At 31.0% G+C, this 22537-nt stretch overlaps 2 protein-coding genes across 4 annotated transcripts in view; one reads left to right on the top strand and one right to left on the bottom strand.

Moving 5' to 3' along the window:
* LOC127286269 (uncharacterized) overlaps positions 1–22537 on the bottom strand; it is a 107559-nt gene that overhangs the window by 67642 nt on the left and 17380 nt on the right. The gene's annotated exons all lie outside the window — the stretch shown is intronic.
* Positions 2627–3604, top strand: LOC127286206 (uncharacterized). The gene is made up of 2 exons (XM_051312562.1): positions 2627–2978; positions 3063–3604. Exons 1-2 carry the CDS (start codon positions 2627–2629, stop codon positions 3602–3604), a joined length of 894 nt encoding a protein of 297 aa, XP_051168519.1.

Consider the following 22537-nt stretch of genomic DNA (forward strand, 5'->3'; position numbering starts at 1 on the left):
GAATTGTATGTACTTTTTCACCATTAATGTATGCCCCTGTAGTTATGTTACACTCTACTCTTAATGCATTTATTCTAGTAATTGACACTGGTTGGTCAGATTCATGGTATTCTCTAGATTTTAATTTCCGTGGAGAAAATCCTAGCAAACTTCCAATAGAGTCTTTGGGTTCAAAATCAATTTCTTGATCGCAATAAATTGTACATTTTAAAGTATTATTATTAGGTTTAATTTTTAAATTGATTCCTTTGTTTTTTAAAATAATATGCAAAACTTGGTCAATATCGTTAATTTCATAACTTCCAGTAGGTATAATAATTTCTTCATTTCCTACGTAAAATTTATTTTTTCCTATATCCACATTTGGAATAGAATGAAACGATAAAAATTCAACAAGACCCAAAGTATAATTTTTAAAAGGAGACAATTCAATTGGTGGAAAGTATTGAGACTCTAAAATGGAAGAATTTCCAGACAGCGTTAAAATAATCGACTCGTTCATGGTGGTTTCAAATAATTAACTGACTCTTAAAATATAAAAATCATTTATTTATATGCACAGAATACATGTCAGAAATATGTAATTGATTACATAAAAATTTAAGACATAAATGTCCACAGACAAAAGTGTCAAAATTTTGATATTTTTTATAATTATACGTAACGTAATCTACATCAAAATAACGAATAAGGTCCAAAGGAGGTCGAAGATTACCAAAACTATCGAAATAAACAATTTTATCTTTATTTATTTTATAAGCACACCAGTGTGTTCCTGGTCCATCTTTGTCATCTAAATTTATTATTCCTGATTCATTTTTTCTAGGACCACTTATTGGCAGTTCATTACGCATAAAGACTCCTCGAAAATGTGGAATCTTTAATTGATTTGAAAATTTAAATAAATCGACATCGGTTAAAGCACGGTGAGGTAACTTTATTTTAAGTTTTTTTTTGATGTTTTTTTTTTTAGTCCCCGTCCTTGCATGTGTGGTTTTAAATGAAGTCCTACTCCTTCCTTGTAAGGTTTTAAATAGAGTCCTTTGCCCAAAGAAATTGCTTCCATTGCCTCATTGTGACGTTTCTTTTCTTCAAGTTGACGTTTCGCCGCGCTTGCGTCATTCACTGCTTTTGCGATACCAGCAGCGCCTCCTGCAAGTGCACCGGTCGCACTTAAACCCGCGAAAAGGGGAATAAGGAAAGGTAAAACTCCCCCCACTTTCGTTGAAACGGGTAAAATGCGCGGTTTTTTTACTTTTCCCTTTCCGCCAGCTTTTTTTACAGCTACTCGTGCGCCAAGCAAAGCAGATTTAATGACAGCATTTACATTACTATCATTTGGATTCATTGTTTTTTTTGCTGCTGATACAATATTTTTTAATGTCGTAGATGGTCGTTTTTTACTTTTATTTAGACCCATACCCAATTTAGATTTTACTTTCATGGTGTTTGTTATTGCGTAAGCGGCAAGTTTTTCACCAGCACCAGCGTCTGGCGCGAGAACACGATTCCAAGCTTTTTCAGCGAGTACTTTATCAGCTTCGTTTCTAGCTTCGATATTTTCTCTATTTTTAGAATAAGCAATATCGTGTTCTTTACACGCAGAGTCTAGAGGATTAATTCCTTTGTCTCCACGGGCAAGTCTTTTAGCTAATTTTGTTCCTGGACCACAATATTGATACCCAGGAATATGTAACTCTACTGGTAAATTATTTATAATTTTGTTAATAAAACCTCTTCCACGTCTTACCCCTTTCACAGTTCGCTTGCAACTGACTTGTTTTTTACCTGAATGCACAATCATATTCTTAGGAGAGTTAAAAGTAGACTAATAAAATTTTCTATATAAGTGACATATTTATAGATTTTTATTTAGTTTGAGGAAAGATGGAGTTTGAAACACAACCAGTAAAATTACCAGTCATTAATTTTGATACAGTTATACAAAAAACCGACAAAAAAAACCGTCATGGTAATTTATTGCCAAGTAGTGTACGAGCTATATTTTGTGGTCCTTCTAACTGTGGAAAAACGAATGCTTTGCTTGCACTTTTAATTCATCCAAATGGACTACGTTTTGAAAATCTTTATGTTTTTTCAAAATCTTTAAATCAACCAAAATATAAATTTTTAGAAAATGTTTTGCAACCCATAGATGGTGTTGAATATTTTCCATTTAATGAGCATGCAGATGTTGTGGCTCCCAGTGAAGCACGACCTAACTCAATATTTATATTCGATGACGTCGCGTGTGAAAAGCAAGATAACATTAAAGCGTACTTTGCTATGGGTCGACACAAGGCGGTTGACTGTTTCTACTTGTGCCAGACGTACGCTCGCATTCCAAAGCATTTGATACGAGATAATGTAAATCTATTAGTCATATTTAGGCAAGATGAAATGAACCTTAAACATATATATGATGATCATGTAAATACAGATATGCCATTTACGAAATTTAAAGAAATTTGTAATTCCTGTTGGAAAAATAATCATGATTTTTTAGTAATTGATAAAGATTGTGAAATTAATCGTGGTCGATATAGAAAGTGTTTTGATTGCTTTATAAAATTGGAGGATTAATCTAATGAAATGACAGTACCTTTTTATACTTTGAATAAGCAGCATGCCTTCTTCACAGTTTAAAAATTTGCAAAAACAAAAAAATATTCTTGGTGAAATTGCTAAAGCAAGTGAAGCGATTCGACGAAAACATCGATTAATAAAGTTGGGCAAAGAAGAAATTGAGCAATCTTTAAATACTACTTTTAAACCAATAGTCACTCCAATTCAAAAATTAGCTGATGAATTTGAAATCATTAAACATATTCGTCCACAAAAAATAGAAGTTAAAAATGAACAAGATTTTAAACAAGAAGATATTATTGATCCTGGTTTTAATAATTTTTATGCAAGTTCAGAAATAAAAAATGAACAAGATGATGAAATGTCATTTAAAACTGCATCTTTAGATGATAGTATTGCACAAGATGATTTAACAACTCTAAATTCATCAACAAATTTAGAGGCAAATTTTATAAATCATTATTTACAATTATTAGATAAAAAGAAAAAGGATATGGACAATACATATGGGGTTCGAAAATTAGCCAAAGGAAGGTTAATGATTGGTGATTCACCAATAAATTTTGAAGAAAATAATATCATTATAAACAATTCAGTTTATCATGCAACAAAGGGTTTACTGGAACTTTTATTTAAAAAAACACCCCAAGAAAATTTTATAAGTTTTGACGATCGTGAAAATTATGCAAATATTGTCATTTCAACTAATGCTCACAAAAAGTATTATAAATCAGATGAAAATATTCGTGAGAATAAAACTTTGAAATTTCAAAATTTTATTGCAAAAAAAATACCATCCCCAAAATCTGAGAAAAAGAGACAAGGAAAAGGCATAGTGCCACAATATATGATTAATCAAGAAAATACAAATATTGATTATATTTATTGGGATGATCCGAATGAATTAGTAGACCGTTTACGATTACTCTTGGCGTCTCAAGCTGCCGGAAACCCCAGTCATAATAATGAAATCATTTCTATAATTGAAGAATTACGTGAAGCAAAAATTATTTATTAACCAAGTTTTATAAATTTTAACTTCATTTCAAACATGAGTATCGACATATTCGGACGTCAGTTAAAGAGCGCAGGGACCCCAAATCGCGGGCCTCCAGGACTCGGTTTTAAATTTACATCTGATGGACACTTTAATATGGAAAATAAAAAATTATGCAACGTTGCCGATGCTCAAAGCGAAGGTGATGCAGTAAATTTAAATCTTGTTAATAAAATTATTGAAGTGACATCAAACACCATCTATAATGTAATAGAAACGTTAAAAGCTGATAATAATGTTAGAATTTCCACGTTGGAAGATACAGCAACAAGATTTTTCGAAAATCTGAAATCACATATTGAAAGAAATATAGAATTGTTGTCTATGAAAGAGACCATTTCTCGCCTGGACATCAGACTGAAAGCACTTGAAGGAAATCAACCTTTGTGAAAATGGAAAATAAAGAAGTACAAGTGGTGAAAGAGTTACACAAACCAGCCAGAAGAAATTATAAACGAAGAAATGTTGATATTCGAGGTATTGACGAGACTTGGCAAGCTGATCTCGTTGAAATGCAACGTTATGCACGAGAAAATAAAGGCTACAGGTACTTGTTAACGGTCATCGATGTATTTTCCAAGTTTGCCTGGGCTGTGCCCGTCAAGTCCAAGAAGGGTGAAGATGTGACTGCAGCAATGAAATCTGTTCTGATAAAAGGACGCGTTCCAAAAAATTTACAAGTGGATAATGGAAAAGAATTTTATAATTCTCATTTTAAAAATCTTATGTTATTTTATAAAATTAATATATATTCTACTTTTAGTGATTTAAAAGCATCAATTTGTGAACGTTTTAATCGTACTTTGAAAAATAAAATGTGGATGAAATTTAGTTTACATGGCAATTTTAAGTGGATTGACATTTTAAGTGACTTAATAAATGTATATAATAATACTAAACATCGAACCATTAAAATGAAACCAAAAGATGTAAATAATCAAAATGCGAGACATTTATTATTAAATGTATTTAAAAAAAACTGCATTGTAAATAGGCAAAAAAGAAATTTTAAAATTGGAGATAAAGTGCGCATAAGTAAATATAAACATATTTTTGAAAAAGGCTATACTCCAAATTGGACTACAGAAATATTTACTGTAAGCTGTGTAAAAAATACAAATCCACCAACTTATCTTTTAAAAGATTATCAGGAAAATTTAATCTCTGGATCCTTTTACGAACAAGAACTTTCTAAAGTTAAATATACTGATGCTTATTTAATTGAAAAAATACTTAAAAAACGAGGATCCAAAGTACTTGTAAAATGGTTAGGTTTTGATAGTACACATAATAGTTGGATAAATAAATCAGAAGTGTAATAATTTTTATTTGTAATAACTTTTATTTGTAATAAAACATATTTATTTGTTTATACAAGTTGTTTACATTAAACACATTCCAATATTACTTATTTTAGGTATTAGTTCAAAAATGTCTTTTGATAAGTGTTTTAAATTAAAAGCCATAATATCAACAAATAATGGCTTAAATTCTAAATTTGATAAAACATCGATTTTTCTTTCAAGCTTTTTAATTAAATTTTTATAATTTTTTTTAATAAAAACTTGAATTTCTTTTTCACTTGACAGATTTTTATACCACAAAATTTCTGCAAGAGATTTCACAATTAAACAGTACATTTTTTTCAAACGGAATGGAGTTAAATATTCGAAACGCTCATCGAAACAAGGAACAAGGTTTTCCAAAATTTTGAAAGATGTTTTCTTCATAATAAACGGATAACACAATTTTTCATTTCTTTTATCTTCCAGTGTCACAGTATTTTCTCCCAGAAAAACTCCAAAACGGATTTGAAAATTTCCAAAAGTAATAGTTTCCATGGGTGTTTCATTTCCATTAAAATAAGATGAAATAGTTTCCATGAGACATGTAAAAGAAATCCAGTTTTCAAAATTGAATGAAATATCGCTTCGAGGATGGCTTGACATAAATTTTAAAACACTGCACAGTTCTCCATTACTTTTAAATTGCACTCCTATTGCAACTTGTTTGGTGAACGAGGAGTTTAAATTAAATGTGCTTGAAAGAAACATTTGATTTCTTGGTATATACGACATGTTGTTTTTTACAATTCAATAAACTCAATATGATTGTAAATTCCTCCAAGATATTTAAGTCCCAATTGACTGTTTGCACTTAACTCTTTCAAATGTGAAAGCAGATGCTCGTCTTCACTAATAACATCGAAAATCCTTTTTGGTAAAAACACCGCAAACTGTTTTCCAATATCAGCCACAATTCGCGAACCAAATCTGGTTTTTACGAGGTGAAGATCAGAAATAAGGTAAATTTCATTCACTGTCAGCTCATTTAATTTTTTCTTTTCCAGGTAATTGTTTCCCTTTCCAGCCAGGTTCAACTTTTGAAAATTCATTTTTTTTTTATTAAAATTTTAGTTTTTCAAATTTTTTTTGGTTAAATCACCGTAATTTTTAGCGTCAGAACGAGATTGTTCGTTCAGACTTAATTTTTCAAAATTTTTTGATAAATCTTGAAAAGTACGAGATTCTTGAATTGATCTATTCAAGCTTCTTTGAAAGCTTTGATTTCGGTCACGACTGCTCATTTAGTATGTATACTCTTGAGGTTTAGAGTAAACTAATGAACAGCACTGAACTTGACATCCCTTTTATACCCCACAATTCGATAATAAAAATTCCTTGTAACAATAATATCCTTTCAACAATAACAAATTTGACATACCACTTGCAATAAACAAAACTATTAACAAGTATCAAATTTCATAACTTATCTAAAGTTTATATCTTATCAATTGAAAATATTCATTTCAGACATATTAAATAACAATTTTTATTATAGAAAGAAATGCACATTGCAAAAAATGTTTTAACTATACACCATTATTTATTTACTGCGCTCTTATGCATCTCTAAATTCCATACATACCAAACTTGTAAAAATAATAGATGTGCAAAATAAATTTTTTAGATAACGCAATCATTTCTTAATAAACAATTAAACATTCCTAACTAAAAAAATATATGACGTAATCTCAGATATATACAGGGGGAGTTCTGGATATGACAAAAACTCGAAGCCTGTATCCAGAACTCCCCCTGTATATCTACTAACCTCCATGTGCTTGGAATTCATTACCTCAACGTTATAAAAGTGAAAATCTCTGGCTAACAAACAATTATCATGGAATCCACTGGATGTCTGGAGATGTATCTTATGATGAACTGCGTACTATTATACAAGAAACATTACGAGGTGCAAAAACTATCTACACGAAAGGTGTTGAAAAAAAGCAGTGGTTAGAAAAATATTTGTTAAATGTGCAAAATTTAGAAGATATAGACTGTCCAGCAATTAAAAATATTAAAACTGAATCATTGTTAACTACATGTACACATCATATTACTCAAACTAATCATTGTGCTGTAAACATTGTTATGATTCTTCGAAATTGGTTTCTGAATGTATCGAATGAATTGAGAAATTTATCAGATGGCGTCGATGAAGTGGATTGTACTTATACTACTTTAAAATCTTTTTATGAAAATTCTGAATCTTATGTATAATAAATTTTAAATACTTTATCTGAATAAATTAATTTATTAGTTTTTGAAAAATAAAAAAAAAACGTCTATTTATTACTTGAACCTATACCCTTAGTATTAAGACTAATAATGAAGGTAAAATAAGAAAAGAAACCATTTTTTATGTAAATTAATACATTTATTTTTCTCACATTATGAATATTTACAATTTTATATTACAATTATTTTTTCTTTTTATATTTTAATAATTTTTTAATATTACTTATATTCAAATTCGATTACATTAAACTTGCCGCCGATATATTTTAATTGTAATTTTTGAGATTGCGCGGCTTCTTCCATCATTGTGAATGATGCAGGTTCAGTTTCGAACAGCTTCGCGAACCTTGCTGGGAGGAAAGTGTTGAATGTAGTATCTAGTTCTGCTACAATCCTACCTCCGAATTTTGTCTGCACCCTCTTTATTTTGGTTACAGTATATAAAGCATTTGGAGTCAACTCAGCAAGCGGTTTTGTTGGCAGGAAGCTTTCCATGTGACCAATAGCGTTGAGTTTTTGTAAATCCATGATTTCTTTTTATATCTGTAAGCAGAAGTAAATGGAAAATTTTAATATAAAAATCAAAATTAAGCTGGGAGGGAAGTGGGTTAAAAAAAGGAGTTAAAGTAGAATATATACCTTATAGAAGATGGAGTAGTGATGCTAATGCTGTGACAGCTGTGGATGTTGTTGCTTCAGTATATCTGTAACAGTTATGCTATCTTTGGGCTTGTGTTCTGCATTATATGCCATCAGCCCCACTCTTCTTTTTTCCCCCACTTCTTTTCACTCCCACTTTAAATAAAAAACTGCGCACGCAACACACCATATACTATGTACCCCCACTCTATTATAATAAGACTTATGCAAAGGGGTTAAAAATTTAAAAATTCCCGCGAGAAACAGCGCCATCTTGCGACAACAGTCGGTAACATCGGTCTATGATAAAGTAGAGTTACCATTGAAAAATAGGGGCTTACCATGGAAAAAAGAAGTTTTAAAAAGTGCCTTTTTCTTCTAAAAAACAACATTAGTATATGGTAAAATAGTTACATACCATGAAAAATATAATCGGCATGCAAATTAGTGGGTGGAAAGTTGGAGGGAAGCTTAAAATGACGTGAGTGGGTGGTAGAGGGTGACCAAGTGGGAGGAATGTGGGTGGGATTCTCTATTTTAATTCTACTGCTGCGAGTGCTGAAGGTCTACTGCTGCTCATACTGGAAGCTGAAACAGAATGACTTTTCTTGCCACAAGAATCGCCTGAGGTACATGTAGTCCCCACCATACACAACATCCCACCACTGAACTCCATCCCCACTTGACGCATGGACTACCAACGGGCCCCGGTGACCGTACGCGCACATCTGCCGCGCACCTTTCACTTTTGAGCCATGCACTGTGCGCCACCCACAGCCACCCACTCCCAACCACCCACAGTCCCGCGCGGTATCTCGCGAACCCTTTGTTCCTCGAGGTTCTAATTATGATTTTTAAATTTTTGGAATCGTATATGTTTATACTGAAAAGGGTTATGCAAATTAGAGTGGATGGGCGATCAAAAAGGGTAAAAGTTTAAACATACATATAAAAATTAGGGGGGTAGATGGCCAAGAGGGTTGAAAGAAGGTGAGGTAAGGGGTGGTGGGTGGTAATCAAAAGGGTTAAAATTCAAAAGGTGGGTGGCCAACAGGGTTGAAAGTGGGTGGTAAGGGGTGGTGGGGGGTGATCAAACGGGTTAAAATTCAAAAGGTGGGTGACCAAAAGGGTTGAAAGTGGGTGGTGATCAAAAGGGTTAATATGCAAATTAGGGGGTGGTGGGTGGTGAATAAAAGGGTTAATATGCAAATTAGGGGGTGGTGGGTGGTGAATGAAAGGGTTAATATGCAAATTAGGGGGTGGTGGGTGGTGAATGAAAGGGTTAATATGCAAATTAGGGGGTGGTGGGGGGCCAAGAGGGCTGAAAAAAGGGTTCAAGGTCAAACTGTTTTAGAACCGGCACAGCCCTACTACTAAAAAAAAATCACCTTAAAATCATAGTTTTTTGCGATTAACTCGTAAACTTTATATTTGTCCATACTCGACCTCTCCCACCAAGGTTTCTTAAAAATGCAAACTCACTGTTAAAAATCGGACTTCAACTTTACACTAGAAAGAATGAATTTATATAGTTTCAATCTCGAAAAGTGCGAATATTTTTATTTATTGACTTGAAGTTATTTGTCGAACCAATAGCATGCAAATATTCACACTTTTCAAGATTGAAAATATTTTATTTCAATCCTTTTAGTGTAAAGTTAGAGTTTGATTTCTAACAGTGCCAGCAGTACCTTACGCGGCCGTAGGCCACATTCCATATCTTGCGTGGAACGCTGCCAGGGTTGACATATTTTTAGCATGGCGAACCGCGGATAGATGGTTCGTAGCCCAAAAACCGCGAAACTTTTCATATACATATGGGCGATTTCACGTGAGGTTTCCATCGACCCTTTAAATTCGGTCAAATATTTTTTTTTCTTGTTCTGTAGTGAAAAAAAGAGATACGTATATTTTTATTTTTTTCTAAAATATTTTCGAGTTATGAATTTTCAAAATTCCAGTTTTTTCAATGTAGACCTATTTTCAATGGCTGATACGTTGAAAAAAATAGATTTTTTCAATTTAAAAACATACCTGGAAATACTAAAAAGATTTCGCAAAAAAATTTAGAGTGGGCCGATAAGTTTTAAAGGTTTAAATTTTTTTTCATTTTTTTGGAACCTGAAATCATATTTCACTATGAAAAATGAAAAAAAAAATATTTTTTAACAATTGTACAATTTTTTTTAATTTTGCACATTTCTGAAAATTAAAAAAAATTGTAAAATTGTTAAAAATTATTTTTTTCCATTTTTCATAGTGAAATATGATTTCAGGTTCCAAAAAAATGAATTTTTAAAATTCATAACTCGAAAATTTTTCAGAAAAAAAAATAAAAAAATACGTATCTCTTTTTACATTCTCATCATAATGAGAAGGTATTACATTTGGGCGATTTTGAGCCTTCTCTAATTCCAGTGAATCTCGACGTTTTGAGACATTCTGATGCCGAAAAAATGGGTCTTAAAAAAATGTTTGTCTGCATGTATGTATGTATGTAGACAAATTTTAATGAATCGACTTCAAATTTGGTATACACTTTAAGTGTACCAAAATCTCGCCTGAGTTCGTTAGCCGGATGATTTCGTCAAAAATCAACAAAATTATTCAAAGGACCCCGCAGGATTTACATTAGTTTTGGCTCTCACAATAAGATTTTTTTTTTAATTAAAGTTGAGAAAGTGTAGATTTATGTCGTTTTTGAAATTCTTTCCTAAACATATGAGAAATAGTTTAAATATTCAATTGTTTATTAATTAAACAATCTAATTTGCATAAACAATAAAGGTTAATTGAAATTTCTATTGCATTTCAAAGAGACGTCATTTTTCTATATACTCACCAAATTTTATTAAATTTTATTAACAAGCAACAGAGTAATTGCAAATTTAGTGGAAAGGTAAGAAAATATTCAATTGTTAATAAATTATTGAAAAATTAATTTTTAAAAAAACGTATTTCAGGAATGTTTTTAATTCGGCTTCCTGCAATAGATTATGAAAAAAATATTTTAAATTTAAAAAGTCAGATTTAGGTGGCCCAGTTGGGAAATTTTCACCCAGGTATTATTCACCTTATGTATGAGTTATAAAAATCAACCAGTTTTATTGGTTCACATTAAAATTATTAAAAAATAGGTTAATTTTTCTGATGTTCCAGTCCAAAATTAACAATTCTGTGATATTTTTACTCATACACATTAGATTTTTTCCTACTTCCCGTCTAGATCTGCAGAAAATTCCTGTACAAGATCTTATACAGAAAAATGTACAAGTTCAGTAGCTGAACTTGTACCAGATCTGATCAAGAAAATGTACTATTTCGGCACAAGAATTTGGTACAAGTGCGAAGTTAGCTATAACTATACACACAAAAAAATTATCAATTTTACCTTAACTTCTATACTAGCGGATCTGAAAATGTTTTTACTTTCATTTTAGAACGAAAAGATCTCTGTTACATCCCGACATAACATTTGAAATTTTTCCTTTATTTAAATTAAAGAATTTAAATATTACTTTTACACTTTATGTGCATTTTTACAAGTTAAAGGCCCCTTAATGCAGATTAACCGTTATGCATATATGATTAACAGAGTGGTCAAGCACAAGTAATGTCATATTATTAATAATGGTACAAAATAGGTTGAATAACATGACTATTATTCATAAAATAATATTATATTGACATTATTTGTGATTGAAAAACATTCTGACAGCAAGAAAATAACATCAATAATATTAATTAAAATAGCCTCAACTTATTATCATAAGGCATGATAATTAATCGACATAAGGTTATAATTGAAATGTCGATATAGTAGAAAGCAATAAGATAAAGAACTCTTCCTTTTTGACATGAATAAAGAATGATTAATGTATAATAAAATATATACGTACGTATGTATATATATATATATGAGGCATTCTTTGTCAACTGAAGCCCCCCTCTGTCCAAAATTGGTTTAAGTATAAAATATCGGGCATAGGCCTATTATTTCAATAAAAATAAGTACTTTTTAATTCCGTGTAGCGTTTTTCAAAATTCAAAATGGCGGATCCAATATGGCGACTAACTTTCACAAAATTGATTGAATTTACTTGGAAATTGTTACTCGGGGGTTTTTGGGGTCGCTGATTACGAATCTGGTGTTAGTTTTTAGAAATTCAAAATGGCGGATCCAATATGGCGGATTAAATATTAAAATTTACTCGGATTCTTCTGAAATTTCTTACCCGGGGGTTTTTGGGGTCGCTGATTACGAATCTGGTGTTAGTTTTTAGAAATTCAAAATGGTGGATCCAATATGGCGGATTAAATTTTAAAATTTACTCGGATTCTTCTGAAATTTCTTACCCGGGGGTTTTTGGGGTCGCTGATTACGAATCTGGTGTTAGTTTTTAGAAATTCAAAATGGCGGATCCAATATGGCGGATTAAATTTTAAAATTTACTCAGATTCTTCCGAAATTTGTTACTCGAGTGTTTTTGGAGTCGCTGTGTACGAATGCGGTGTTAGTTTTCATAAAATCAAAATGGCGGATCCAATATGGCGGATTAAAATTTTAAAATTTACTCAGATTCTTCCGAAATTTGTTACTCGAGTGTTTTTGGAGTCGCTGTGTACGAATGCGGTGTTAGTTTTCATAAAATCAAAATTGCGAATCAAAAGACCAAAGACTAATCAATAGGTGCGCCATACATTTTTTGTTCGAAACTTTTTCCCTTTTTTATTGGCGGTATTCCGGAACGATTATCTCGGAAATTTAATTTTTCTGAATTTTTTCCAAATTTGTTTTCTATTTTAGCTCAGCATCCGCTGGACCAATCAAAAAGTGCGCCATACATTTTTTGTTCGCTACTTTTTGCTAAAGACTTTGGCGGTATTCCCAAACGATTATCTCGAAAATTTAATTTTTCGAAAATTTTTCATAAATTTATTCGAGTGTAGCTCAGCATCCGCTGGACCAATCTAAAAGTGCGCCATACATTTTTTGTTCGAACCTTTTTCCCTATTTTATTGGCGGTATTCCGGAACGATTATCTCGCAAATTTAATTTTTCTAAATTTTTTCCAAATTTTTTTTGCTAGTTTAGCTCAGCATCCGCTGGACCAATCTAAAAGTGCGCCATACATTTTTTGTTTGAAACTTTTTTTTCAGAAAAAATTTAGAAAAATTAAATTTGCGAAATAATCCTTCTGGAATATCACCAAAGTCTAAACCCGGGAGTCTCGAACAAAAAATGTATGGCGCACTTTTTGATTGGTCCAGCGGATGCTGAGCTACACTCAAAAATAACAATAACTTTAAACGTCAAATGACAACTCGATGTGAAAAAATGATTGTATTTTGTTTTCAAAATAAAATACAAGACCAAGAAAAAATATTGTATTCTTTTTTTTAGAATAAAAATCATAAAAACATTAAAGACAATAACTTTAAACGTCAAATTGTCTTTAATGTTTTTATGATTTTTATTCTAAAAAAAGAATACAATATTTTTTCTTGGTCTTGTATTTTATTTTGAAAACAAAATACAATCATTTTTTCACATCGAGTTGTCATTTGACGTTTAAAGATTTTGTCTTTAATGTTCATTTGACTTTTATTCAAGTTATCATTTTTTTTGTATTGAAATATTAAAGAAATGTCGGATGTCAAGGTAAGTGTTCATTTAGATAGATGCTGTAATCCTTACGAAAGAAAAGGGCACAAGGGTAAAGGACTACTCTCTAAATCTGAATAAGTGAAATTTCACTTATAATGTTTCAAAAGTCTTCCACGTAGAAAAATAAGTGTATATGCACTTAAAAATAAGTGAAACTTCACTTATTTTTGAGTGAAAATTACTTATTTTCAAGTGCATATACACTTATTTTTCTACGTGGAAGACTTTTGAAACATTATAAGTGAAATTCCACTTATTCAGATTTAGAGAGTACGAGTTTTGTCCGAAAATCTAAAACGAAAATTCCCAAATATTTTGGAAAATTCGAAAATTTGTCATGACTGCCGTAAGTATAAAATCCCATGTACAGATAATATTAAAATTACGGAGTGTAGTGCAGATGAGGCAGTCGATTCAATGGACACTTCATCACCTGTAAACCATGGCTCTTTAGAAGACAGATCACAACGAGAAATAGAACTCGAAGGTATGCTAGATGAATTAAAAACAAAGTTTGCGAGTTTAAATTTAAATGATCCTCAGAGACTGGTAATTTTAACGATTCTTCCATCATGTTGGAGTATAAAAAAAATTGCAAGAGAATTTTGTTGCTCAGAAAGGTTAGCAAAAAAAGCAAAACATTTAAGAGCTGCGAAGGGTATTTTGGGAGAAACTACGTCAAAAGCTGGCAAACAACTACCAGATTTGACTAAAGAGAAAATAAATGGATTTTATCAGAGTGATTTGGTTAGCCGAATAATGCCTGGCGTAAAAGACGTTAAATCAGTCAAAATTGATGGCAAACGGGTTCTCAAGCAGAAACGTCTGTTGCTTTTTGATTTAAATGGCCTCTACTCGAAATTTAAAGATCTGCATCCAGACTGTCCAGTCAGTTTTAGCAAATTTGCTCAAATGCGTCCTCAGCACTGTATTTTAATGGGAAGTAGTGGAACACATACAGTCTGTGTTTGTACTACCCACCAAAATTGCAAACTGATGTTTGATTCCATTGATTTGGAGAACCTGACAAAGGAATCAGAATATCCAATTATTAATTATAAAGATGCTCTTTCTCAAATAATGTGTAAGAACGTAACTACAGCTTGTAATCTTGATGATTGTAAAGATTGTCCAGGCAGCACAGAATTAAGTAACTATTTAAAAGAGTGTTTGCTACATAATAATATTTTTGAAGTCATTTTTAGTCAGTGGACTGCAACTGACAGATGCACTCTAAATACCCACATAATGTGTTCCGAAGATTTTGTTGATGAATTATGTAGTAAACTCTCAGTTCTAAAATGTCATTCATTTATTGCAAAAAAACAAGCGGATTATTTCGAAAATAAAAAAAATCATCTTATTGAGAAAGAGGTACTAGTAACCTTAGATTTTGCAGAAAATTACAAATATGTTGCTCAAGATGCAGTTCAGGCCTTCCACTTTAACAATGATCAATGTACTGTGTTTACAGTAGTTTGTTATTTTAAAGGGGAATCTAAAATAGAGCATAAGAGTTTTATTTTCTTGTCTGATTGCACTCAACATGACACTTCTGCTGTGTACACCGTGCAGAGTCTTTTAATTCCAGAATTAAAAAAACTATTGAAAGTCGAAAAAATAATTTATTTCAGCGATGGTGCTAAGCAGCATTTTAAAAATAAATATCAAATAAAAAATTTAATGAACCATGAAAAAGATTTTGGTATTAAGGCAGAGTGGCATTACCATGCAACTGCTCATGGTAAATCTTCTTGTGATGGTATTGGCGCTACATTTAAAGGAGAAGCAGCAAGAGCGAGTCTTCTTGCCAAACCTGTCGATGCCATTTTAACGGCCACAAGACTGTATGAGTGGGGAAAGAAATATTTTGATACCATTTCTATTTTATTCTACAATAAATTAGAACATGACAAAGTCAAAAGGTCATTAAAGGCAAGGTTTGATTCAGCTCCTCCAGTTCCACAAATCCAAAAAAACCACTCTTTCACTGTGTTAAATGAAAATAATCTATTAATTAAACGGTTCTCAAGTGCTGCTGATGGAATAACGTTTGCTTCTTAGTTCTCCTCTACAAAAGTTAATTTTAAGAAAATGATTAAAAACCCAAAAAAAAATTTAAAATGTTAAAAAATTGAAAAAAAATAAAAAACTTAAAAAATACTTGTTAAAGTAAAAAAAAAAAAGTAATGTGGGCTTCATATGTTAATTGTGATGACAGTGTCAACCCTGTAAAACACAGAGACCTTTTATTTCAAAATTCAAATAAATCTGATAATTTTTTTTACAAAATCATTCGCAATTTTGATTTTATGAAAACTAACACCGCATTCGTACACAGCGACTCCAAAAACACTCGAGTAACAAATTTCGGAAGAATCTGAGTAAATTTTAAAATTTAATCCGCCATTTTGAATTTCTAAAAACTAACACCAGATTCGTAATCAGCGACCCCAAAAACCCCCGGGTAAGAAATTTCAGAAGAATCCGAGTAAATTTTAAAATTTAATCCGCCATATTGGATCCGCCATTTTGAATTTCTAAAAACTAACACCAGATTCGTAATCAGCGACCCCAAAAACCCCCGAGTAACAATTTCCAAGTAAATTCAATCAATTTTGTGAAAGTTAGTCGCCATATTGGATCCGCCATTTTGAATTTTGAAAAACGCCACACGGAATTAAAAAGTACTTATTTTTATTGAAATAATAGGCCTATGACCGATATTTTATACTTAAACCAATTTTGGACAGAGGGGAGCTTCAGTTGACAAAGAATGCCTCATATATATATATATTTATATATACACCCTTTAACCAGACTTAGTAATAAAATTATTAAATCAAGCAATTAATTGTTTTAGTGTAGTTTTGAACGCTTATTTCTTTAAATTCTTCTGTTTTTATAGTATAAAATTTATATTGTTTGCATACATGCATATACGTTTACACATTTTTGGACATACAATTTTTATGTGTAACAGTAAAATGTAACTGGTGGGCAAAGAAGCATGTCTCCAATGATATGTCAATACCAAGTTTTTTTAAAAATATTTTTAAACTTATGGTGACAATCAAATGGTGAATGTGTAACTATGTTGAAGCTGTGCAGAGTGTCAAAGTGCAATAATATATCCGTAAAGATGGCCACCAGTGTTGAAGAAGTCGCGCGCTTGAAGTAAGTAATATGATAAGCGATTGATTGTGAGTTCTAGAAATCCTGATCGTAGATCCATATGCGATGGTGTTTCATCCTGTGTCCATTGTTGACTTCTCAGTTTGTGCCCGGACACAGAAGATTCACATCATGAATCCCGAAAGTTCAAGTGCTGTCGCCGGTCCATCAAGTGGGTTTTGTTTTTGTGTTTTAAAGTGTTTTATTTATCTATTAGTTCCTTGGTGTGTGATGATTTGTGTTGTTTTTTTTGCAGGTCCCCATAATTTTAATGTGCTTCCCTCACTACACGTACTCCTCAAATTCCAAGAGCTGATATCTTCCTTACATCATTATATGCTATCTGCCACATTGTTGGAAAATGAAAAGGACGATCTACGTCGGCTCTCCTCAGACCGGATACGAGAATCCCGAAAGGATGGAGAACCTCGGCAACCTTACGCACAGCACAAGGAGTGCTACCAATGTCGAACCTTAAGAGAGATCCGGAGGATGTACCTTTATGTCATTGCAAAAAATGACATGGTTGCTAGAGAAAGAGTAAGGCAACGCGAAATTAGAAGGCTACGTTATTGCGCGCAGAAAACACTGAACGAATTAATGGCATTGTCTAGGATGCATTTAGGGTCTCTCACTCAGGAGTCCCAACTTCAAATTATAAGACAGCAGAACACAAGAAGTACAGCCATAAATAGAGTTCTTTCCACTTCGACCAATTTTGTGTAAGTTTTTCTTTTACGTTTTTCTTCTTATTTTATATATGTATATTGCCTTTTTACTTTTCAATTTGTATTCTTTTTTATTTATTTAATTTTGATTTTATTTGTCTTTGTTTTAGTCAATTTTAAATTGCTACTTTGGATCAAGATTATATTGTGAGTAGAATTTATATATATATTTTTATATAGAAAATATTTCATGTCTTTTGTGTCTTATAAATATATACATGTAATGTATACATGTAGTCATTCACGTACACGCACATATTAGTATATAGTTCTTTTCTTTATTTTTATGGTATTTTTTTAGGTCCCTTGCGTCCAAGAATTTCGTCTCCTATCACGTTTCCGAGAATAGTTAACATGTGTGCAAAGTTTTCTGCAGCACCAAGACGGGAGGAATTGTTAATTCCCGAAAATGTGATGGATCCTGGGGCGTCCTGTTCTGGTGTTTTGACGGAATTAGCAAATGCAACAAATGCTCGTCGTGGGCATCCAGTTGCTTTAAGAAATTCACAAGTGCTCCATATACAACTTCCAATGGTAAAGCACGAGGAATTAATAATTCCGGATGAAATTTCTGATCCAGAAGAAGCTGATCCTTTAGCATAGTGGTATTGTTTAATAGTCTTTGTCTTCCTTTATTTTTTACCATATTGTACTATATTTTACTGTTTTTTTAAAAAATGAATTTTATTATATTTTACTTTTATTATATGTTTTGCTATATCTTTATATTTGATAAGAATTTTGTCTCCATTTTTAATTGATTTTAATAGTTTAATGAAAGTGATTAAATTTAATAATAAGTAAACAAAAATAAAAAAAATTATTTATTTATGTATTATTTTTTTTTTGACATTAATTAAGCACGCTCCGAAATGCTCACCAGTAACATTTGAACATTGTGTTTTTTTTAAGTTTCATTGCTGTAATTTTTGTATGCACGTATGTATTATTATATTTATAGTTATTAATTGCATACACTCATATACATAATTATTTAAAATTTTTGAATTTAATAAAATTAAATATTTAATTGTAATATTATGTTTTATGATTATGTAAAATTTAATGATATATTTATATGTAACGTCTATTTTAATATTGGCATTTAGTAATGTAATATATTATGCTCGAGTGTATACATATCTCGATATCAACAATGCTGCTGAATTCTCGTTTCGCTGCTCCTCTTCGTTCCTTCGATGAGTTTGTTGTGATGGTGACGGTTGTATTTGATGTGTCCATAAGGAAGTAGGTGTGTGAGAAGCGTGTCATACACTTATCAACATGTGGTTCGCAGTAAATGATGTTGGATTAGAAGTTGTTTTTAAATTTGAGAATTTTTTTTATATACATAGGGTGTCCCAGTCATGGATGTACATATTAAAGGTACAAATTCTTCGGAAAAAAATAAGACAAAAAGTCTTCTACAGTTTTTCAAAAAAATCTTATAGTTTTTGCGTAAATTGCAATTGAAAATTTAAAAATTACGCGTGGTGATTGGCCGCGCGATCTCAATGGGCCGGTGGGCGGGGTATAGCGCGCCGGAACTTTCTTGATTTACCAAGCGTGGGCATGTAGAGTTTACCCGATTACTTGAAATAATCCTTTGAAAAATACATACGTTATGTATTTTTCAAAAGAATATTTTAACTACTCTTTTTTTTACTTTGAAAAATACATAATGTATGAATTTTCCAAAGGATTTTTTTAACTAATCGCGTAAACTCTACATGCCCACGCCTGGAAAATCAGAATGGTTCCGGCACGCTATGCCCCGCCCATCGGCCCACTGAGATCGCGCGGCCAATCACCACGCGTAATTTTTAAATTTTCAATTGCAATTTACGCAAAAACTATAAAAAATTTTGAAAAACTGTAGAAGACTTTTTGTCTTATTTTTTTCCGAAGAATATGTACCTTTACTATGTACACCCATGACTGGGACATATGTATAAGTTTTTGATAACTATCAGCGTAATAATAAACAGCAGTATTTTAAACACAGTTGAGATATATGATGTGGCATTGTAAGTGAATCCCAAAAATGGAATCTCCATTTTATCTGAAAAATTTTTCTTAATAAGTATTTTTCTTTTTAATTACTGTTTTTATTTCATTATTATTTAAATATGGAGGAAGGAAGAAGGCGACCACCAAATCTCCTTCCTTATCCTTTACTTTCTTTCGTCTTTATTTTGTTTGTGTTAGTATTACATTTCTTGTTTGTCATTAAATTTTATTCTTTTTTTTTATTAATTTGTTGATTAATTTTACTTATTATAATTATTATGCTTTCTCATATATTCTAACAGTTAATTTTAATTACTTTCTAATTAATTTTGTCTGTTATTGCTTCATTATGTCAGATGGTCAGTGGCACAACTTGATAGTCTAAGTGCGTCCTTTATAATACATTCTGGCTGTTTCTTTTAGTGAGATAATGAAACATGTAAATCAAGATGATAATAATTTTAGTATTTCTTTAATTAATTAAATTATTGATTTTATCTTATTTATTGATTTATAACAAAATTAGTAACTTTGTCGTCCGCAAGCGGCCGACTACGTTGCTAGTGTGCATTAACCATATATTTTATTCATTTTTTTTCAAAAAAATTTAATATTAGAAATGTAAAAAAAAATTTCTTTATATTGGATCTACAACCCAAGTAGCAAGGAATATTGCTCAAATGTCAAGCTGATATCAAGCGGAAATATTTTTTCCACGGTGATGTATCTATATGATCTATGTGACGGTCTTTCACACAAAAAATGTAACGCCTTACAAAACTTACATTCTACATTTATTAAACCTAAATAATTCTGTGGAACTTTACTTTCATTGAAACCTTTAAAAGACATTATTGCAACTCCTGCACTTTTTTTATTCCAATTATCGTTTTTACATGCCAAATTCTTTTCTTGACGCACTTTCTTTTCATCTTCCGTTTCCGTTGAAAATTTTTTCTTCTTACATGACAAATTATTTTCTTGACACACTTTCTTTTCATCTTGAGTTTCCATTGATATTTTTCTTTTCCTACATGCCAAATTTTTATTCTTGAGTATTTTCTTTTCATCTTCAGTTTTTATAGATAATTTCTTTTTTTTTGCATGTCAAATTTTTTTTGCGCTCTTTCTTCTTTATTTCTGTTTTATTACGATTACGTTTTCTCAATCTCTTATTCTCCTGTCTTATTATTTTCTGCTCATATGTAACTTCGCGCCTTGCCTTCCTTTTTCTTTCCTTCTCTTTAATTGCTCAATTTATCTTTTTATCATTTTATTTACTCAGAAAATTTTTCATTTTTAAATATTCATGTGGTGAAATTTTGTTCACATTATTCTCAGTTGTACGAATTATTTTCTTTTCACTAGTGTCATTTAGAAAAATTTTTAACTTTAAATCTTGAGTTAACAGAACTCTGTTAATATTATTACTGGGAATATAATTACTAAAAATATAATTTTTATGTTCCTGAGTTCAATTTATGAAAAGACGGTTCTAATCATTCTCTATTATCGAATTCCTATTGTGAGACGTTCTTACTGTCGGAAAATGATTTAAGCGATTATTTTCAAACATTGACTTAAAATGCTTTCTCATTTTGTTATTATCAGTTTCATAATTTACACGGTTTGGCATTGCGTTAAATAATATAGATGTTGCAAATGCTATTGCATATACTCCACACTCAACACTACCAAAAGGTTGTTGATCAACGGCTTCAAAAACTACTGTTGGTTTAAAAGGGAACAATCTAATTAAATATTTTATTTGATGCACATTTAAACACCCCTCATTAAGGCTATCAAAAATATAAAGCCTTACTCTATCGTAATAGACACAAATTCAGTGACCATAATTGTTATTACCGCTAAAAAGTATTTGAATATGTTTATCACCTTCTCTAATTGGGACAATAAAATCAAGCATTTGTACATACAGAGAACTTTGCATATTGAAAAAAGAATTGGAATCTTTTCTTAATAAATCTTCAAATTTGTACATATGCATGTAATTTAACAATTTATTTCTATTTTCAATAATTTTTAAATCTTTATCACTTAAAATAACATACTCTTTTATGTTGGCCATAGTATACTTCATTTAATTTTATTTTTGATTGATGAAAATCTAAATATCTTTAACCCTTTTGCTCACTCTCTCTAATATAACCAATTTTGCCTTTTATTAAATATAACCAATTTTGTCTTTAATTCAATACAACCAATTTTACCTTTTATTAAAAATAACCAATTTTTCCATTAATTCAATACAATTAATTTTACTTTTTAATAAATGTAACCAATTTTTCCTTTAATTCAATATAACCAATTTTTACTTTAATCCAATATAACCAATTTTGCCTTTTATCCAATAAAACTACCAAATATCCAAAAGAATGAGAGAACTAGAAGTAACAATAAATCTGTAACTACTGATCAGCCAATAAGTGCAAAAAGGACACTCTTATATGAGTAATCAGTAGTTCATTACAAATAACATATATACGTATTTAAACCTGTATTAAAACCACGGAACAAATACCACAAAAAAACCAACCACTGGACAATAGAACCTTTGTTAATGGGGATTAACTCAGAGGGCCCAGGTAGTAATTTCTTTTTTCACATTCATTATATAGAAAAATAAAGATGTACCAATCCTTGGCCAGTAGAACCTTTGTTAATGAAGATTAACTCTGAGTACATAATGAAATATACTGTAGGTTTACATTGACATCGGCACGTCTGACGTCTCGAAATTTTTTCCGTGTATTATCACATGGAAATATAAAGATAAAAGTCAAAAACTGAAGAGGTAATGTATATCTTTCTTTCTCACATCAAGGAATATAACATATAATTTTCGTTTAATATTGCATTTCTCTATCTAGAGGATTCAAAATAACATAAGAATATCTTCGCCTAAAAATCTTACTCTTCTTTCTTTCTGTTTTCAAAATAAAAAAAATATGTATATACCAGTATATGACTCTCAGAACAATTACCATAAGCAATACCAATCCTTGGACAATAGAGCCTTTGTTAATGAAGATTAATTCTGAGGGGCAAGGTAATAATTTTTAAATTTTTT

Source organism: Leptopilina boulardi, unplaced genomic scaffold, assembly GCF_019393585.1.
Source record: "Leptopilina boulardi isolate dan_hultmark-lab unplaced genomic scaffold, ZJU_Lbou_2.1 LbouV2_351, whole genome shotgun sequence".
NCBI classification, from domain to species: Eukaryota; Metazoa; Arthropoda; class Insecta; order Hymenoptera; family Figitidae; genus Leptopilina; species Leptopilina boulardi.